Below are 16,178 nucleotides of genomic sequence, written 5' to 3'. Positions count from 1 at the left end.
GAACCCTAGCAGGATTCTACGCACTTGATTCCCTTAGATGATCTCACCCACAACCAAGAGTAGCTACCACCCAAAGTCGAAGACTTGTTAAACAAATCTATCACACAGAAAAGTCTATTGAATAGATAAATATGTCTCCCACAGAAATACCTACGAGTTTTGTTTCGTATTTTTATAAATCAAGGTGAACATGAACCAATTGATAATCCGGACTTATATTCCCGAATAACGGCCTAGTATTATCAGTCACCTCACAATAATCTTAATCGATTAACGAAACAAGATATTGTGGAATCACAAATGATGAGACGAAGGTGTTTGTGACTACTTTTCAATCTTGCCTATCGGAGATAAATTCTCGAGCAAATCTTAAATAATATAGTACTCAATCACAATAGAAAACAACAAGATCAGAACACGCATCTACAGAGAAAATAGTTGGTTCTTGCTTCACAATCCCAATGAAGTCTTTAAGTCGTTAACCTACAGGGTTTCGTGAAAAACCTAAGGTTAAAGGAGAATCGACTCTAGCTTATGCAACTAGTATCACACATGAGGTGTGGGGATTAGGTTTCCCAGTTGCTAGAGTTCTCCTTTATATAGATTCCAAATCAGGGTTTGCAATCTAAGTAACCTTGGTAACAAAGCATTCAATATTCACCGTTAGATGAAAACCTGATTAGATCGAACTTAGCTTGTTATACACAAATGAAAAGAATCTTCATTTCAGTTTGAGTAACTGTACCTAAACGTGTACACTTAGTCGGTTTAACAATAGCTAACCAATGGTTAGCCATATGAGCACTTTCATATCAACCTTATTCATTTTTACAATAACTAGTTCAAATGAAACTACTTAGAGAGTTATTCAATTGCTTAGATCTCAAATAAGTATACCAGACACAATTGAAGCAAAATCGATTTTGATTCACTCGAATCAATTCATGAACATCATAGCCACAGTTTTTAAAAGATTGCATTCCTTATTATATAAATGTTTTAGTTCATGAAAAAATCGATTTTAGAAAGTAACCTACTTAAGTATGCAAACGGGTACGCATACCTAAGTAGCCGGACCGAGTTTGGCCATGCCAGTACACGTACGGTTACGCATACCAATTCACACTTCCAAACTCCAGCAGAAATTCACGGAACCCAAACTTCCGCGAGTACGCGTACGAGTACGCATACCTTAGTTCCGGACTTCCAACAACCAATTTAGGTTCCCGGTTTTGGATTTTACACAAATGTGAATAACACTATGTTAATATCCAAACATGGTTACTTGTTTTAAACTCTCATTTCAATCATTGAAACTTTCTTAGAGGATGACAATAGTTGTTATCCACAAACTATTAGCATCAAAGCGATTTTCAAGTTATTGAAATAAGCAATATGACTTTCCTCAAGAGTAAAGATAAACTTGGTTAAAGCGAAAGCTTACCAACACATATTTCGAGAAATAGATAAGTGAGTTAAACTCATCTCGAAATAGAAAATGTGTATAATTGAAGTCTATATACCAATACGACTTTTTTCTCAAATAGGAGATAAAATAGATATACTTTTCAGTGATAGATAAGTTCAAGTCTCAACATACCTTTTGTTGATGAAGTTCCACAAGTTCCATTGAGTAGTTCTTCATCTTCGATGAACGTCGTTGAGTCTAAAGCTCAACTACACTTACTATCCTAATCCGAGACATAGCTATAAGTAAACTAAAAATCAAGACTTATAGTTTTGGAAACTAAACTTGACAAACAAGCTTGAGATAGCAACGACCGAGCAGTGCTCTAACACATATGATTAAGATTATTGTAAGGTGATTGATATTTCTAAGTTGTTCTTCGAGAATATAAGTCTGGTATATCAATTGGTTCTTGTTCACATTGATTTATCAAAAGACGGACAAAACTCATAGGTTCATCTGTGGGATACAGATTTCTTTATTCTATAGACTTTTTTGTGTGAGACAGATTTGTTTATCAAGTGTTCGACTTTGGGTCGTAGTAACTCTTAGTTGTGGGTGAGTTCAGCTAAGGGAATCAAGTGCGTAGAATCATGCTGGGGTTCAGAGACGTAAGAAGCACAACTATACCTTGATCAGTGTGAGATTGATTAGGGCTCAACTACATTCCAGTCCGTAGTTCATTGGTAGTAGAATAGTTTCTGTAGCGTCTTAATACAGTGTGGTGTTCTAAGATGGACTAGGTCCCGGGGTTTTTCTGCATTTGCGGTTTCCTCATTAACAAAATTTCTGGTGTATGTGTTATTTCTTTTCCGCATTATATTTTGTTATATAATAGAAATATCACAGGTTGTGCATTAAGTTCAATCAGTTCTTGAATCCGGCCTTTGGATTATTGATTGAATTGACTGACACTTGGATATTGGTTTGTGATACCATCCAAGTTATTTCTCTTATTCAATCGGGCTCACAAATTTCTATTTGTTTGATTGCAGATTGAATTGAGAAATTGATTTATAACTCTTTGATATTCTTTTCTATAGATTGAGTCTTACTGTCTAGTTAATTCTCTTAAAAGTATATTGGGGTTTGTCAATTCTGATTGCCGAACGAAATATTGGGTGTGGTTGTTAGACCCCCTTTTTTCAAGAGTGGTTACCAAACATATTCTTCCTTTGTTGTTTGGAATACGATCCAAAGGAATTGTTATTCACGTGCGTGGCTCTAGAACTTGAAGGCGCATGGAACTTGAGTTAACTAAGTAGCTCCAGGAGTCTGCTTGGTCTCAACTATACTAAGTTGGTTTAGATTTTTTACAACGGCTTAATTATGAGAGTATTCAAATCTTGACTAGGTCCCCGAGTTTTTCTGCATTTGCGGTTTCCTCGTTAACAAAATCTTGTTGTGTCTTTTACTTTGATTTTCACACTATAATTGTTTATTATAATAAATTAAAATACACATACGTTAACTCCGCATGACTTGATAGTGATCCTATAGAGTTTGGTTCTTACCGAACCTATTATCAAGTAACATACTTCGTTGTTGTATTTTCTCGATCTTGTATCCATAGTCAATCACACAAGTTATCTTATTGTTGTATTGTTTCGATCTCGTATCCACAAACGATCACACGAAGTATGAACCGAATTTTCGTATTGTCTCGACTCAGTCCATAGACGATCACATTCGGTAGAGGACTTATAGGTTGAAACAAAAAAGATTGTGGTGTATTTGGGTACCCTTCGTATTTTCAATTGGTATCAGAGCAGGCAAACACAAAAAGATCTAACAATCTGTGTTTAGTGCGATTCAACCTATAAGAATTAAATTAAATGGTTGATTCTGTTAACGTAGTAGCATGATTTGACTACTTCAAAGACTCGCGGTGGAAGACATGAATGAAGTATATGATACCCTTGTTCCTAAATTTGTTAGGAATTCGGATTATGTCTATGTATATCTTGGTCGACTTACATAATCCCTCGGTTATCATAGAATTGTATCTCATGGTATTGAGCACTAAGAAGTTTAGTAACAATGATACAATATTTTGTGTGACATGTTTTATCTTGAAAATGCATAAGACTCCACATAAGATTTTTCTATATATGAACCATGGTTGTTTTGTTCTTGAAAAATCTAGGATCTTAAATATATTTTGGACTGGTTGCCCAAATATATATGTGTACATTTTCATAATTAAGACTGTCAATGTATCATTGATTAGGATGCGATTTTGGAATCTTTGTGATTATACAAAGAATGATTATTTGGATAATAATTCTATTAACAATGGATTGCTTCATATACCCCACGACTGTTTTAATGAAGCAAGTGATCTTTTAAAGTATTACTGGATTTGTGATATTTTCTTACAAATATCTTTTTATGTTCAACTGTGTTTTTGTATACTCTATTGGAAATTCTTGAATGAATTTCAAAAATTATCAAGTCATGGTAATTATAGAGTTAACAATTACTTGGACGTAAATATAGAATTGATCCATAATAAAGATCCGGTCCAAGCAAAATCGGTTTTCCAAAAGAAAGTCCTAGTTGCAAAATCGGATTTGTTTCCCCACAAATTAAAATTTTCAATTTTGAAAGGATTTCTTAAAACTAGTTATTTCCGGAAATTGATATCTTCACTCCCTATAAAAGAAGATTATTTTTTGTTGTTTTCACAGACATCCTGGGATAAATTGTTCGGAACCGTAACTAGGGTTTTCTATACATCTTCGATTGTTAGAAATATGGGAAAGAGGAAATCAAGAGAAAAAATTCCTGAAACTGAAAACCTGGAATTGAATCCATATATTCCTTTTGATGATATTGAGAAAATCAAGTACCCTAACTTGATCAAAGACAAACATGAACTTACAAACTTTGTGGATAGTACATGTTTTGAGAGATATCAATCTTTAAAATGAGTCAATTTCACTGCTGAAAAGAGATTCGATCAGATGTTTCAGAAAGCAAATACGTGAAGTTTGGTCAAGACCGAAACTGGAGGAATTTTTTCGGGTTTGAAAAATACTCACCTAATATAGTAAGAATCTTCTATGCTAATATTCATAATATTGATCATGAGAATTTCACTTTTAGCAATCTTGTTGGATATACGTTTCACCAAATCGATGGAAATATGATACCAAAGATCATTAAGTACACTGTAAAAGGCAATAATTTGATTACTGGTTTTGAAATTGAGCACGATGAGATTTCAAAATGTATCATTAGAAAATATGTTAGCTGGAAGAATGGAATAATGCTAACTAAAGAAATACTCTTTCACTTAAGGGTTTTCGGAAAACTTGCAACATCAACCCTCTTTGCTTACACAAGAGATACATCGCAACGGGGCAAGGAATTTGTTGAGTTTGTATCCTTTCTTCTTGAAGGTGACAAGCAAATTGATATATATGTGGAATGCTTATAAATCAAAAGATTAGGATATCTGAATCCATCACTACCACAACGTCCCAAAGAAATCTTGGATATCCCTGTCTCATCACCAACATTTGTGAAAACATAATGGGGAATAATTTTGGAGATGAGAAATTCACTAAAACAGTCTTTCAGGGAATTATCAAGCAAATAAGTTCTGGTAATATCTCTTACAACTAAGTTCAGTTGCTTATTTTGTTTGTAATCAGGAAAATCACCATCCAGTGCTTACTGTGGAACATGAATGTCCCTCACTAAGCAGGGGACTTAATGTTGATGGTGAATTTTCGATAAAGGCTAAAATCGTAAAATCATGGTCTTGCTTATTTCTGACACGGCTTCAGACACGTATGTGAAATTCATATTTTAGGATTCGTGAACGCTCATTTCACAATCTCTGATCGAGCGTACACCCTATCATAGCACGCTTGAATATGTGATTCGTAAAGCCTCTCAACTGAGCTTTCGACACTTCGCATATTTCATCAATACTTCTGTATAAGAATCAATAATGATTGGACAGCTTTTATACATGTTGCATGCTAGTATAGAGTGTTAACGTCTTCAGGATGTCTCGATGTTCCCTGACTATACAGAACTAAAATTCGGAACGAGTATGATGTATCCATCATATCATACCTCGATCCTCGAATAAAAGCTCCTAGACATATTGCATGCTAGTATAAAGAAATTCATAGATTAATTCTAGCGCAACATTCATCAATTGAATTCCTTGAAAATAATCTATTTTATGTCATTATTCTGCTTCATGGCTTATTCTCAACTGAATTTCATGATTAGTAATAGATATCCGATCTGTCTCATTACTCCGTTTCATGGATTATTCTTAGTTGAATTCCACGAATTAGTAATTGATATTCACTTTTCGAGCATTTAAGCCAGCACCGAGTAAGCCCCAAGAAAATGGTGTGAGTGTACCTCACAATAATGCACGAACGAGCACCCAAATATGCATGAGTGAGCACCCAAATGCATAAATGAGCATTCAAAAATATGGACGAACGAGGAAACCTATGCAAAATAGGGAAGAAAAAATAATAATAAAAATAAAAGAGAGCCGCACACGGGACCGGGCCCACCGGCCGGCCGGTCCCACGCCTCCCCTTTTATTTTTAAATCTTATTTTATTATTTTCCTTGTCTCATGAAAACTCCTTATTTGAGCAAACATCCTCGTTTGAGCAAAACTCCTGGTTTTCCATATTTCCTCACACAATAAAAAATAATAACATAAAATATGGAAGAGTGTCACGGGACCGGGCCTACTAGCCGGCCGGCCATGCCCTAGCCATGGTCGTTCCCACACCTTCCTAATTTCTCGATTTATTATTATTTATTCTGTCATCTCATGAAATTCCCTTGTTTGATCAAAAACCTAATTTTTCCATATTTCTCCAATTTTGCTCAAACTACCAAAAGGCCAAAAAGTCAAATGGTCACACGACCATCCGGGCTTCTCATGATAAATATTAAAATATTTGGTCGCACGAGTAAAGTTCTACTTGCTCATTCAAGAAAAATCGAGAGTATCAGTCAAGATCAAACTCTTCTGAAAATCCAAATTGTTGCTCAAACGCGCACCAGAAAATACCAAAATTCTCAGATTGAGTCACGGGCAATATGGTGACACCGGCATGCCACCGACCAATGTCGGCCCATCGGCTTACAAAAGCCGGTCCCATACCTTATTATGATTTTGACCTAATTTCTTCCATAATTCATATTGGGTTCAAACTCCTTCCAAACAATTTGGAATTTGATCAATCGACCACAAACGGTCGGTCTCATACCCCTTGGTCGGTCCCCCTCTCTTCATAATTAGGTTTTTCCACCTAATCTCAGATGAGCACTATTTTAATAATGATTAAACGAGCATTTAATCATCCTTTCACCAACTGGACTACAGAGGACTTTGGTTCATGCTCATTCGAGCATCTGGGTACTACATGATCGTCCCGTCGTCTCATGTAGCTAGTCCCTATCTCACTAATTGGTTGATTTTCAGAAAATCATCAATCGATCAAAATTAGGGTTTCAAACCAAATGCTCTGCGACCATAACTCTGAGCAAGTTCAAACACTAATAATTTTATGTTGATCCAGCAATCAACATCTTGATTAATTATATAATATTCGATCCAGCTACCAGTATTTTAATTAATATTTTATTTGGTCTTGCTACCAATAATTCATGAATCGAGCAACACTTATTGTGTTCATCTATCAACACTAAACTGCTTAAGCTAGCAAAATACACGATCAACTGGGTTCATAACTCATTGATTCAACTATCAATTGCTCGACCGAGCAATATTCCTCATGTTGATTCAACTATCAACATTCGAGAATTCTATTAATCCAGCAATCAATATTCTAATTTATATTTAATGTTTGGTCTTGCTGCCAACATTTTTTGCTCGACTGAGCAACATGGTTCGAACAGACGACCATCCAATATTTATGATTCTCATTCATGATATATTAGATCAAAAATGAGCATTCTGTATAATTCAACAATATCTTTGATTTCCTGTCGAATACCCGACATATCAAAATAAGTCCTTGATCGAGAAATATCATCGACGCTCGATCCAAATATCATTATTACTTTTACGGGTAAAATGATATATCACAATTCATCAAGACTCAACGTCTTTCCATTATTGTGTCCCAGCAGACAACTTATGCTCAATCCATGAGCCTCAGAGCATACCACATTCGATCATTATGCTCGACTCATCAAGGCTAAGACTCATCGTCTACCCAAGTCAACAACTGACTAATTAGATTCATGTCTGCCTTGCAGTCTCCACATTCATGAGACGTCAATCACGTCACATGGGGGATAATCACTAGGTTTTTGGTCTGGCGGCCTACGACACGTGTGTACACCCACGATGAGAAATGTGAGTAAGTCGTGAAAGCGGTTGAGGAAGTTATCAAAGTAGTGGATGGACAATCAACCAAGTCTCCGCACGACATGGAACTGGTTTAACCAAGATTTCCCACTTTCTCACTCTTTTACTCCAGCAACCGTCACACTTACTGGGATCAATGTGTCTACTATTCTTGCAATATAAATAAGTTTCTGAATCCACGATTAAACAACAACAATTTCGACCAACAAGAATTTATCGCTCAATCGATCAAAACTTATCTCATATGAACTCAATAGTTCACAAACTTTCATAAACCATCAACAAATTCACAATCTTTGATCAATCATTGATCTCACACACTTCTCATCTTCCCTCCTACAGATCGACCCTCATCCTTTTTTGTGACCGAGTTGACTCTGGAATGACCATTTTCTTGGTTTAGGCTGGAGTCCTACAGATTGATCTCTCGAACTCAAAGCACTCTCGTACAGTGTATCTGTTTGAAAAAGGTTTAGGCAATTTTCTCGGTCGAGGAGTCTCCGGCCGCATGCTGGAGTATCCACTTTGAAGTTCTGAAATGGTGATTAAACTGAAACACGTTCTTGACCCAAGGTGCAAAAACTTCTCCTGAATCCAATGGTTTAAATAAAACACAAAAAGATTAAGAAATGAAGGAGAAAGAGGTGATAGTAGACGAACCTTAGGTTTTCCTTCTTAGGTTATCGAACAGTTGAGAAGAGAAGGAGGTGACACAAACGAGAGAAATTTTTCTCTTTTTATGTGAAAATGGAATAGTATATGAATCGAGCACACTAGTTCTGGAACTAGATCCAACCCGTCAGGTTCGGGTCCAAGTTTACCGTACATGAACCACACATGTGAAGTCAACAACAACAAGGTTTGACTGATTATCAATTTCCAAGAGCAGTTATTTTTAGCTCAATAAATTTATCTAGAGGATATTTAGAGCACAAAAAAAAATGACTTCCTCAATATGAGACCTCGTCAAGAGATTGCTTTCAAAGTTCAACAGAAATCTGAGAACACAGTTGGTTAAATGAGATTTTTGACAGCATGACTCCCGAGAGAACTTCCTTCCAGCTGCATTTATACCAAGATGAGTTATGAAAAACCCAAGAATCTGAATTTCTAAGATCCTTACAAGACTTTAAAAGAACACTTAAAATTCCCTTTTTGTGTTCTTGATGTCTTGTTTTGCGTCTCTTTACTAACAGTCACTGGAGATAGCTTTTAGTACTTTGTAAGGTAACTCTCTTGTGGAGAGACGTCTTAGAGTTTTCACTAAACAACAAAACAAAGTTATTCAGACAAGATACGTCAGGGTTTGACAACTGAAATGAGTTATGCTCCAAGAAGATTTTCTCGGTTAGATGGGACTTGTACTCCTTTTGTATCATATCCAGTTTACAACTCTTTGTACTACACAAGCCATGAGTTATGCACTCACTCATCAACAAATCAATGTCGATTTCAACATGAACATTATTCATTATCACACTATTTAGCCTATCAAGAGAATTTTGTTTTTTCTGGAGAAATATCTCAACATCAAGAGAGAGATTCTCAATTTTCTTTTCAATCCCTGAAAATACTTCAAGGGGTTTTAAACCTGGAGGCGGTTTAGAAAGAATTTCTTCCACAGATTTTATTAAATCATCCATGGAAGAGAATTCTGAATCCCTTGGATTTGGTGGTACGTTTATAAAGATAACACTTATGTCCATAGAGTCAGATTGCTATAAACACAAACTTATGAGGTCTTAACGTGTTTGCCTGCTCTGATACCAATTGAAAACGCGGGGTATAACAACCACACCCAATATTTTGTTCTGCAATCTGTATGATAGACTAAACTCCAATATAATTATGAGAGCACCAACTTAAAAGTGAGACTCAATCAAGAAAGATATCAAAGAGCTTTATCTCTTTCTCAATACAATTAGCAAATCGAACAGATAGAAATCTGTGAGCCTGATTGATGTGAGAATAACTTGGACGGTACCAAAGACCAGTGCCCAAGTGTCAATCAAGTTCTATCGAACAAACAAGGTAGGGTTTATCAGCTGTGATTGAACTACGCAAAACCTATGATATTTCAATTATATAATCAAACATAATGTGGAAAAGAAATAACACAGACACCAGAAATTTTGTTAACGAGGAAACCGCAAATGCAGAAAAACCCTGGGACCTAGTCCAGCTTTGAACACCACACTGTATTAAGCCGCTACATAATCTAGCCTACTAAAATTTAACTTCAGAATGGAATGTAGTTGAGCCCTAACCAAGTCTCGCACCGATTAAGGTACAATCGCGTTCCTTACGCCTCTTGAATCCCAGCAGGACTCTGCGCACGTGATTCCCTTAGCTGATCTCACCCACAACTAAGAGCTAATTGGTGGACTAAGGATGAACCTTGAAACGTGAATGAGGATCTTAATGCATTCACTGTGGGTTTTGGCGTAACAGAAGATAAATAGTGGAGAAATATGATAGGTATTGAATTTTATATTATAACCGTAAAGAGTGAGTTTATGAACTCTCCCATTATGTGTGTAACGGATGAAGAAGTTGATACCTTTTTTAGCTGCATCACCTTATGTCCCAAGTGCTCTCAAGAAACCTTAACCACATAAGTCTTTACATGTAAAAGCCAAAACCATTAGTTTAATAATAATTTTTCTCTTTCCTATTTTTCTCTGGCGACTTTTTTCCTCGGGTTTTTTTAGGGTTTCTTATTTTTTTTATCACTTTTCTCCACTGTTTTGATCATCTTTGGATAATCGGAAATGGGTGAAACCCATGTTCCGAGTTCTAGTAACATGGTTCTTTCGTTTGCTGATATGGTTAAGGGGAAAAAAGCTTCGAATACTACCAGTATTGATATTGGTAGTCTCCCAATCCCATTTTTGATGATGATGATAAACCTTCAATGGAGCTCCCGTTGGAATTTTTTCAGGAAGGTTGCGAGGCTTGGAATCATAGTCTTATAGGAAGATTGGATTTTAGGGTTTTAAATTTTATGGAGGCCAAAAAAATCTTTGGAAACACAATGGAAATTAGGGCCTGGTAAGGTAAAGTTTACACCTATGAACAAAGGTTTTTCTATTATCAAGTTTTCAACAGAAGATGATAAACTTCGTGTGTGTGATGGTGAAACTTGGAAAATTGAGAATCAGGAGTTACGGCTACAAGATTGGTTTCCTTGGTTTGATCCGGACAAGGAAAGTTCTTCTCATGCATCGGTTTGGGTTAACTTTTCGTGTTTATACGTGGAGTTATAGACGGAAAGAATAGTGCTTTCTCTTGGTAAAAATCTAGGCACTCCCATTATGGTTGATAAGAAGACGTTAGATCATGATTATGTTATAGACTCCATTCTTGTAAAAAAAAGAATGAAGTCTTTTTTTGCTGCTGTTTTGGTTACTATTGATTTTGCAAAAAAAAGTTCCTGACTCCATTCTTGTAACAATGGGTGGAAGAAGTTTTGATCAATATGTGGAGCTTCAGAAAATCCCAAAGTTTTGTGCGAATTGCAAAGTTCTTGGGTATGTTGAAACAGATTGTAGAAAGAAGAACAAGAAATCAACAAATTCTGTGAAGAACGTTCAACAGTGGCAGCCAGTTAAAACCAAAACAATGGAAGGTGTTGATGTTAATACGGCTGCAGGTAAGTCAAGTTCTGTTGAGAATAGTAGATCAGCTATTATTCTTTTTTGTGCAAGTAATCCGAGTGTTGGTGTGTCTATTGCTGGTGGTGGGATTGATCTTACTGCCTCTATAGATAACCAAGACTCTCAAAACAAGGAGTGGACGATGGTTATTGGAAAGAAAAATAAGAATTCACCCACTCCATTGGTTGATGCCTTACTTAGTACAGAAATTTCACATCAAAATAAATTTAATATGCTGGAATGTGAATTTGGTTTGTTTTCTGAGGTTAGTAATGTAGATGCTAAGAAAGATAAAGAAAGAGAGTTAGAAGAGTGTTCGGATCCTGATGATGAAGTGGACGGGGATATTCTAGCAAGTTGGGAAGCTAAACCAAAGGCTAGGGAGGCTGCAAAAGCTTGCATAGAAGGCTCTAGTTGTGCTTTGGTTTCGCATAGTCTTGGGCATGACAAGTCCATTGAGCAATCGTTGGTCTCGTCAAGTTCAGAGCTGCCAAAAGATTTTAAAGAGTTGGAAGAAAAAAAGACATTTCGTGTTTCAAATCTGGACGCGCAAAAGAAAGACAAAACTCAAGAGGAGCGTGATAGAATTTTGAAGGAGCAAAGAGAATTTTCTTTGCAAGCCAAAGCTCTTTTGGTTGATTTGGAGGCTTCTTCGGATATGGTTAATAATAAACTAGCTTTAAAGCTAAAAATAGTAAGTCTCCTGGGATTAATAAGCCTAAGAATGTAAATGTTAATAATCAGCAAGCTCTAACTCCAATTAAGCTGGTTCCGGGTAATTCTACTTCTGACGAAGAGGAGGAAGGAGAATTTTTGGATGGTATTAAAGTCTCGGGTATTGAAGTTACAGACGTTATGGATGCTATTTTTTCCAAGACCAAAAAGAAAGGAAGAATGAGAGGGAGTGCTACACGCAAATAGAGTCTTCTTTTCTTTCTTTTTCTTTTTGTTTTATCATTTTTTTTTTTTTGGTTATTAGCCTTTTGGGTCATTTTATTTTGTTATTTTTTGGTTATTAGCAAAAAAAAAAAAAAAGGGTTAAACCTGGAACGTTTGATAAGGACGTAGAAAATGGGTGCATTTTGGGCCACGATTTATCGCCTTCGCTTTTCTACATTTCAAGAGAGTTGTAGATCGACTTAAAACGCTCGTCCAAAACCGTTGGATTGTGAAAAACCCATTTGTTTTTGTAAATCATCTCAAAATCCGCACCGGTTAATCGGGCATTCGCATTTGTGGAAATACCAGGATAAGGGTATCTGTTAGTTCACTGTGACCCTATTTCATCCAACTGATGGCCCCAAAGTAAATCGTTGTAGCCCCCAAATAATCTCTTTTGAGGGAGGTCAATCCGATATATTCTGCTTCCGATGGATGTGAATCAAAACGAAAAACCCTGATGAAAACATAGAGAAACCCTGAACCTATAGAAATGGAGAGCTGATTCGCGTCCTCTCCCCCTTCTGGTGTATCCAAAACCTCAAATTTGATGTGGTAGACGATGTGGGCAGTATCTAAAACCCTAAGAAATGTTTGTCCAAGATTACGGGCAAATATTGTGGTTGAATCATCATCTAGGTTAAATACCACCACAGATCATTTCTTATCTCCAACAAAGTTTTGTTCTTGTTTTAATGGATATCGAACGATGTCAACATCATCAAGAGGGCGTGGGATGAGGAGTAAAGTTGAAAGTTTGATGAGGAGAGATGTAGGAAAAACACAGAGGGAGATTCGTCGTGCGCGGAATTTACGAAAGAAATTAATGACTGAAGAGGAAAGACTCATTTGGAACCTTCGTAGAGTATGTTTTCTGTTCATCTCTTGTTTTTGCCCATTATATTATGAATCTTATTTTTGTGTGTACACCAGAAATTTAGGGTTATACTAGTACAATTTTATTGTGGAAGTTTGAACTATTTCAGTGATTGTGTAGAATAGCAAATTTTAGAGTGATGAGCTAAGAGCCTTACAATTAATAATTCGGAAAGTTGTATTCAATGTTCACATCATTGATATATTGATAATGCCACCGGAGAAATGCTTGTGAATATTGCAGTCAATTTATAATGCCTATATGTAGCATGGATACCTCGTCCTTGTTAGTGCCGTTTATTGTTTGAGTGGTGTTACCTGTAACTGCAGTTTTAAGCGGGAGACTTGACACAAAATCCAAATGCTTCTTGTTTTTCATGCTGTTGCTCCTGGATTGGGTTGTCATACACTGCTTCATATCATTTGACACCCTATCACACATTGTTATGCTTTGATCATGAAATTTAGCTGGGATTTCATGTATTATTTGCTGTTTGTGAATGAAGGCTAAAAAGAAAGTGGCACTGCTCCAGCAAAGACTCAAGAAGTATGAGTTACCAGAGCTACCACCTCCCAGGCATGACCCAGAACTGTTGACACCAGAGCAGCTTCAGGCATATAAGAAAATTGGTTTTAGAAATAGAAATTATGTACCAGTTGGTGTACGTGGAGTATTTGGAGGTGTTGTTCAAAATATGCATCTCCACTGGAAATTTCACGAGACCGTGCAAGTTTGTTGTGATAACTTCCCAAAGGAAAGAATCAAAGAGATGGCAACTATGCTTGCAAGATTGAGTGGTGGTATTGTTATTAATGTACATGATGTCAAAACAATTATCATGTTCCGTGGAAGAAATTATCGGCAGCCAAAAATGTTGATACCTGTCAACACTCTTACCAAAAGAAAGGTAGTTATTCTTATACTCGCTTTGTTTTACTTCTCTTGCCAACAATGGTCAGATACTCGAAAAGGTAAAAGTTTGCTTAAGAAAATGACAAACATACTCTTTTCCATTTTCTTGAAAATGTTCAGGCATTGTTTAGGGCAAGATTTGAGCAAGCGCTTGAGTCTCAAAAGCTAAACATAAAGAAGATTGAACAGCAATTACGGCGTAAAGGTGTAAATCCTGAGGACCCAGATGCCATGGCCAGCATTCAGAGGGTAGCTTCAACATTCTTTGGTGCAATTGACGAGAAGCAAGGAACCCCTTATGTCTTCCATGGGGACAAACAACCGGTAGCCAAGCATGATAACAGGGAAGATGATCACCCATTTGCTGAGGAACAGGAACAAAAGCAGCTCGACAAATTTATAGCAGATATTGAGGAGGCTGCAGAACAAGAATGGGAAGCCGAGGAGGTTGCAGAAAAAGAACATACTTTTAGGATGAAATATTTGAATAGAGAAAAGTCAGAGGGGAGGATCAGAAGAATGAGTGGGGGAGATTCAGAAGATGAGAGTGAAGGATGTGGAAGAAGGGATTGGGACGACAGTGATCTTAGTAGTAGTAGTAGGCCTAGGACTCGTGGTACACGTAAATGGGATAGTGACGAAGATGATAACAATGTTGGGTCGTCGGGAGATGATGAATGGGATCATAATGATCTCCACAGTGGTGAAGATAGTTCTACCGAGGCCGTTGAAGAGTTCAAGGGATCAAGGACATTAAACAGGAAACAAAACGTGAATTACACAACTGACAGCAGGGAAGCCTATAAAAGATCTGATGGGTTAAAACCAAGAGGAAAAGTATCTGAATCAGAGAGTAATTTAGGTGATTCGGAGGAGGAATCTTGGGATTCAGGAAGAGCGAAACAAGATATAAGTTACAGAGCTGAGAACAAGGAAGCTCACAAGAAACTTAGTGGGATAAGACCAAGAGGAGGGGTATCAACAGAAGGCTCTGAATCAGAGGATATCTTAGGCGATATAGAAGATGCACCATGGGAGTTAGATAGCGATGAAGAAGACAATTCAACTGTGGCTGAGCAAGCTGGTTATGAATACTTGAACAATGGTGGCGATGAGGATTATGACTCTACGAAATATCAATTAGGTCAAACAAATGTTAAACCAAAAACCAAGACACCTAAGCAAGTTGATGAGACTTGGGACAGTGATCAACTTCTGGGTAATTAAAATTGCCTGGATGGCGAGACAGTTTTTGATGAATGTCATCCTGAGAGTAGAGGAGTCAGTCGCGCACACCTACTTATCGAAGTCATACGGGGTCTTCAGAAACATTGTTTTATTAGGAAAACAAGGTTGATTTAGAGTATTCAACATTCTCTTCTATGAAGATCGATCAAGATAAAGGTTCGTGTTGTTATCTTCATGAGTAGTCAGTCTAACATCAATGTTGTTCGAGTATGTAAAATGTATTAATAAGCATGTTGTGGAATACTTGTTTAAGCTCTTCTTGAGAAACACCTGAAATCGGACAGTGATGTTAATCACCCTAATTATACCAAACCAAGATTTAGAAGTTTCAGTCTTCAGCAAAGGAGTTTCGGTTTTAAGACCATTAGGTCTCAAATCTCTCGACAACCTACCTTCTTTGGATTGCCGTAACTTGATCAAGTACAAGTGTTTACCGTTGCAGCTCCGATACAAAATAAATAAATAAAAAGGTGCAAGTACAACGCCAGACAATCAACATGGGATGTTTTATTCTTGAGAAGTAAAAGAAAAATATCTCGAAGGAATATGCTGCACTTTACTGAGAAACACGATTATCTCGAAGTAAAAGATGCAAGTTTTTCCGAACTATTTGGAAAACATGTTACAACACAATGATACATATACAACTTAAAAGCGTGTGTCTGGTTGGTGGGAGGGGGACTGAAATCAC

The 16,178-nt window shown here is 36.8% G+C and overlaps 1 protein-coding gene across 1 annotated transcript; it reads left to right on the top strand.

Annotated features, from left to right (window-relative positions):
• The first annotated feature begins 12,621 nt into the window (after positions 1–12,621).
• LOC113341903 (CRM-domain containing factor CFM3, chloroplastic/mitochondrial-like) lies at positions 12,622–15,825 on the top strand. The gene is made up of 3 exons (XM_026586612.1): positions 12,622–13,315; positions 13,833–14,234; positions 14,360–15,825. The coding sequence occupies exons 1-3, from the start codon at positions 13,013–13,015 to the stop codon at positions 15,464–15,466; spliced, it is 1,812 nt and encodes a 603-aa protein (XP_026442397.1). The 5' UTR covers positions 12,622–13,012; the 3' UTR covers positions 15,467–15,825.
• Positions 15,826–16,178: the final 353 nt, after the last annotated feature.

Source organism: Papaver somniferum, unplaced genomic scaffold (assembly GCF_003573695.1).
Source record: "Papaver somniferum cultivar HN1 unplaced genomic scaffold, ASM357369v1 unplaced-scaffold_32, whole genome shotgun sequence".
In the NCBI taxonomy this organism is placed as follows: Eukaryota; Viridiplantae; Streptophyta; class Magnoliopsida; order Ranunculales; family Papaveraceae; genus Papaver; species Papaver somniferum.
Note: the sequence above shows the minus strand (reverse complement) of the source record. Positions and strands in the feature narration are given on the sequence as shown.

Coding starts and splice junctions, on each gene's coding strand:
- LOC113341903 (XM_026586612.1), top strand. CDS start 13,013: ATGTGGGCAGTATCTAAAACCCTAAGAAATGTTTGTCCAAGATTACGG. Junction 13,316..13,832: donor TCATTTGGAACCTTCGTAGA/GTATGTTTTCTG, acceptor TTGTGAATGAAG/GCTAAAAAGAAAGTGGCACT. Junction 14,235..14,359: donor ACACTCTTACCAAAAGAAAG/GTAGTTATTCTT, acceptor GAAAATGTTCAG/GCATTGTTTAGGGCAAGATT.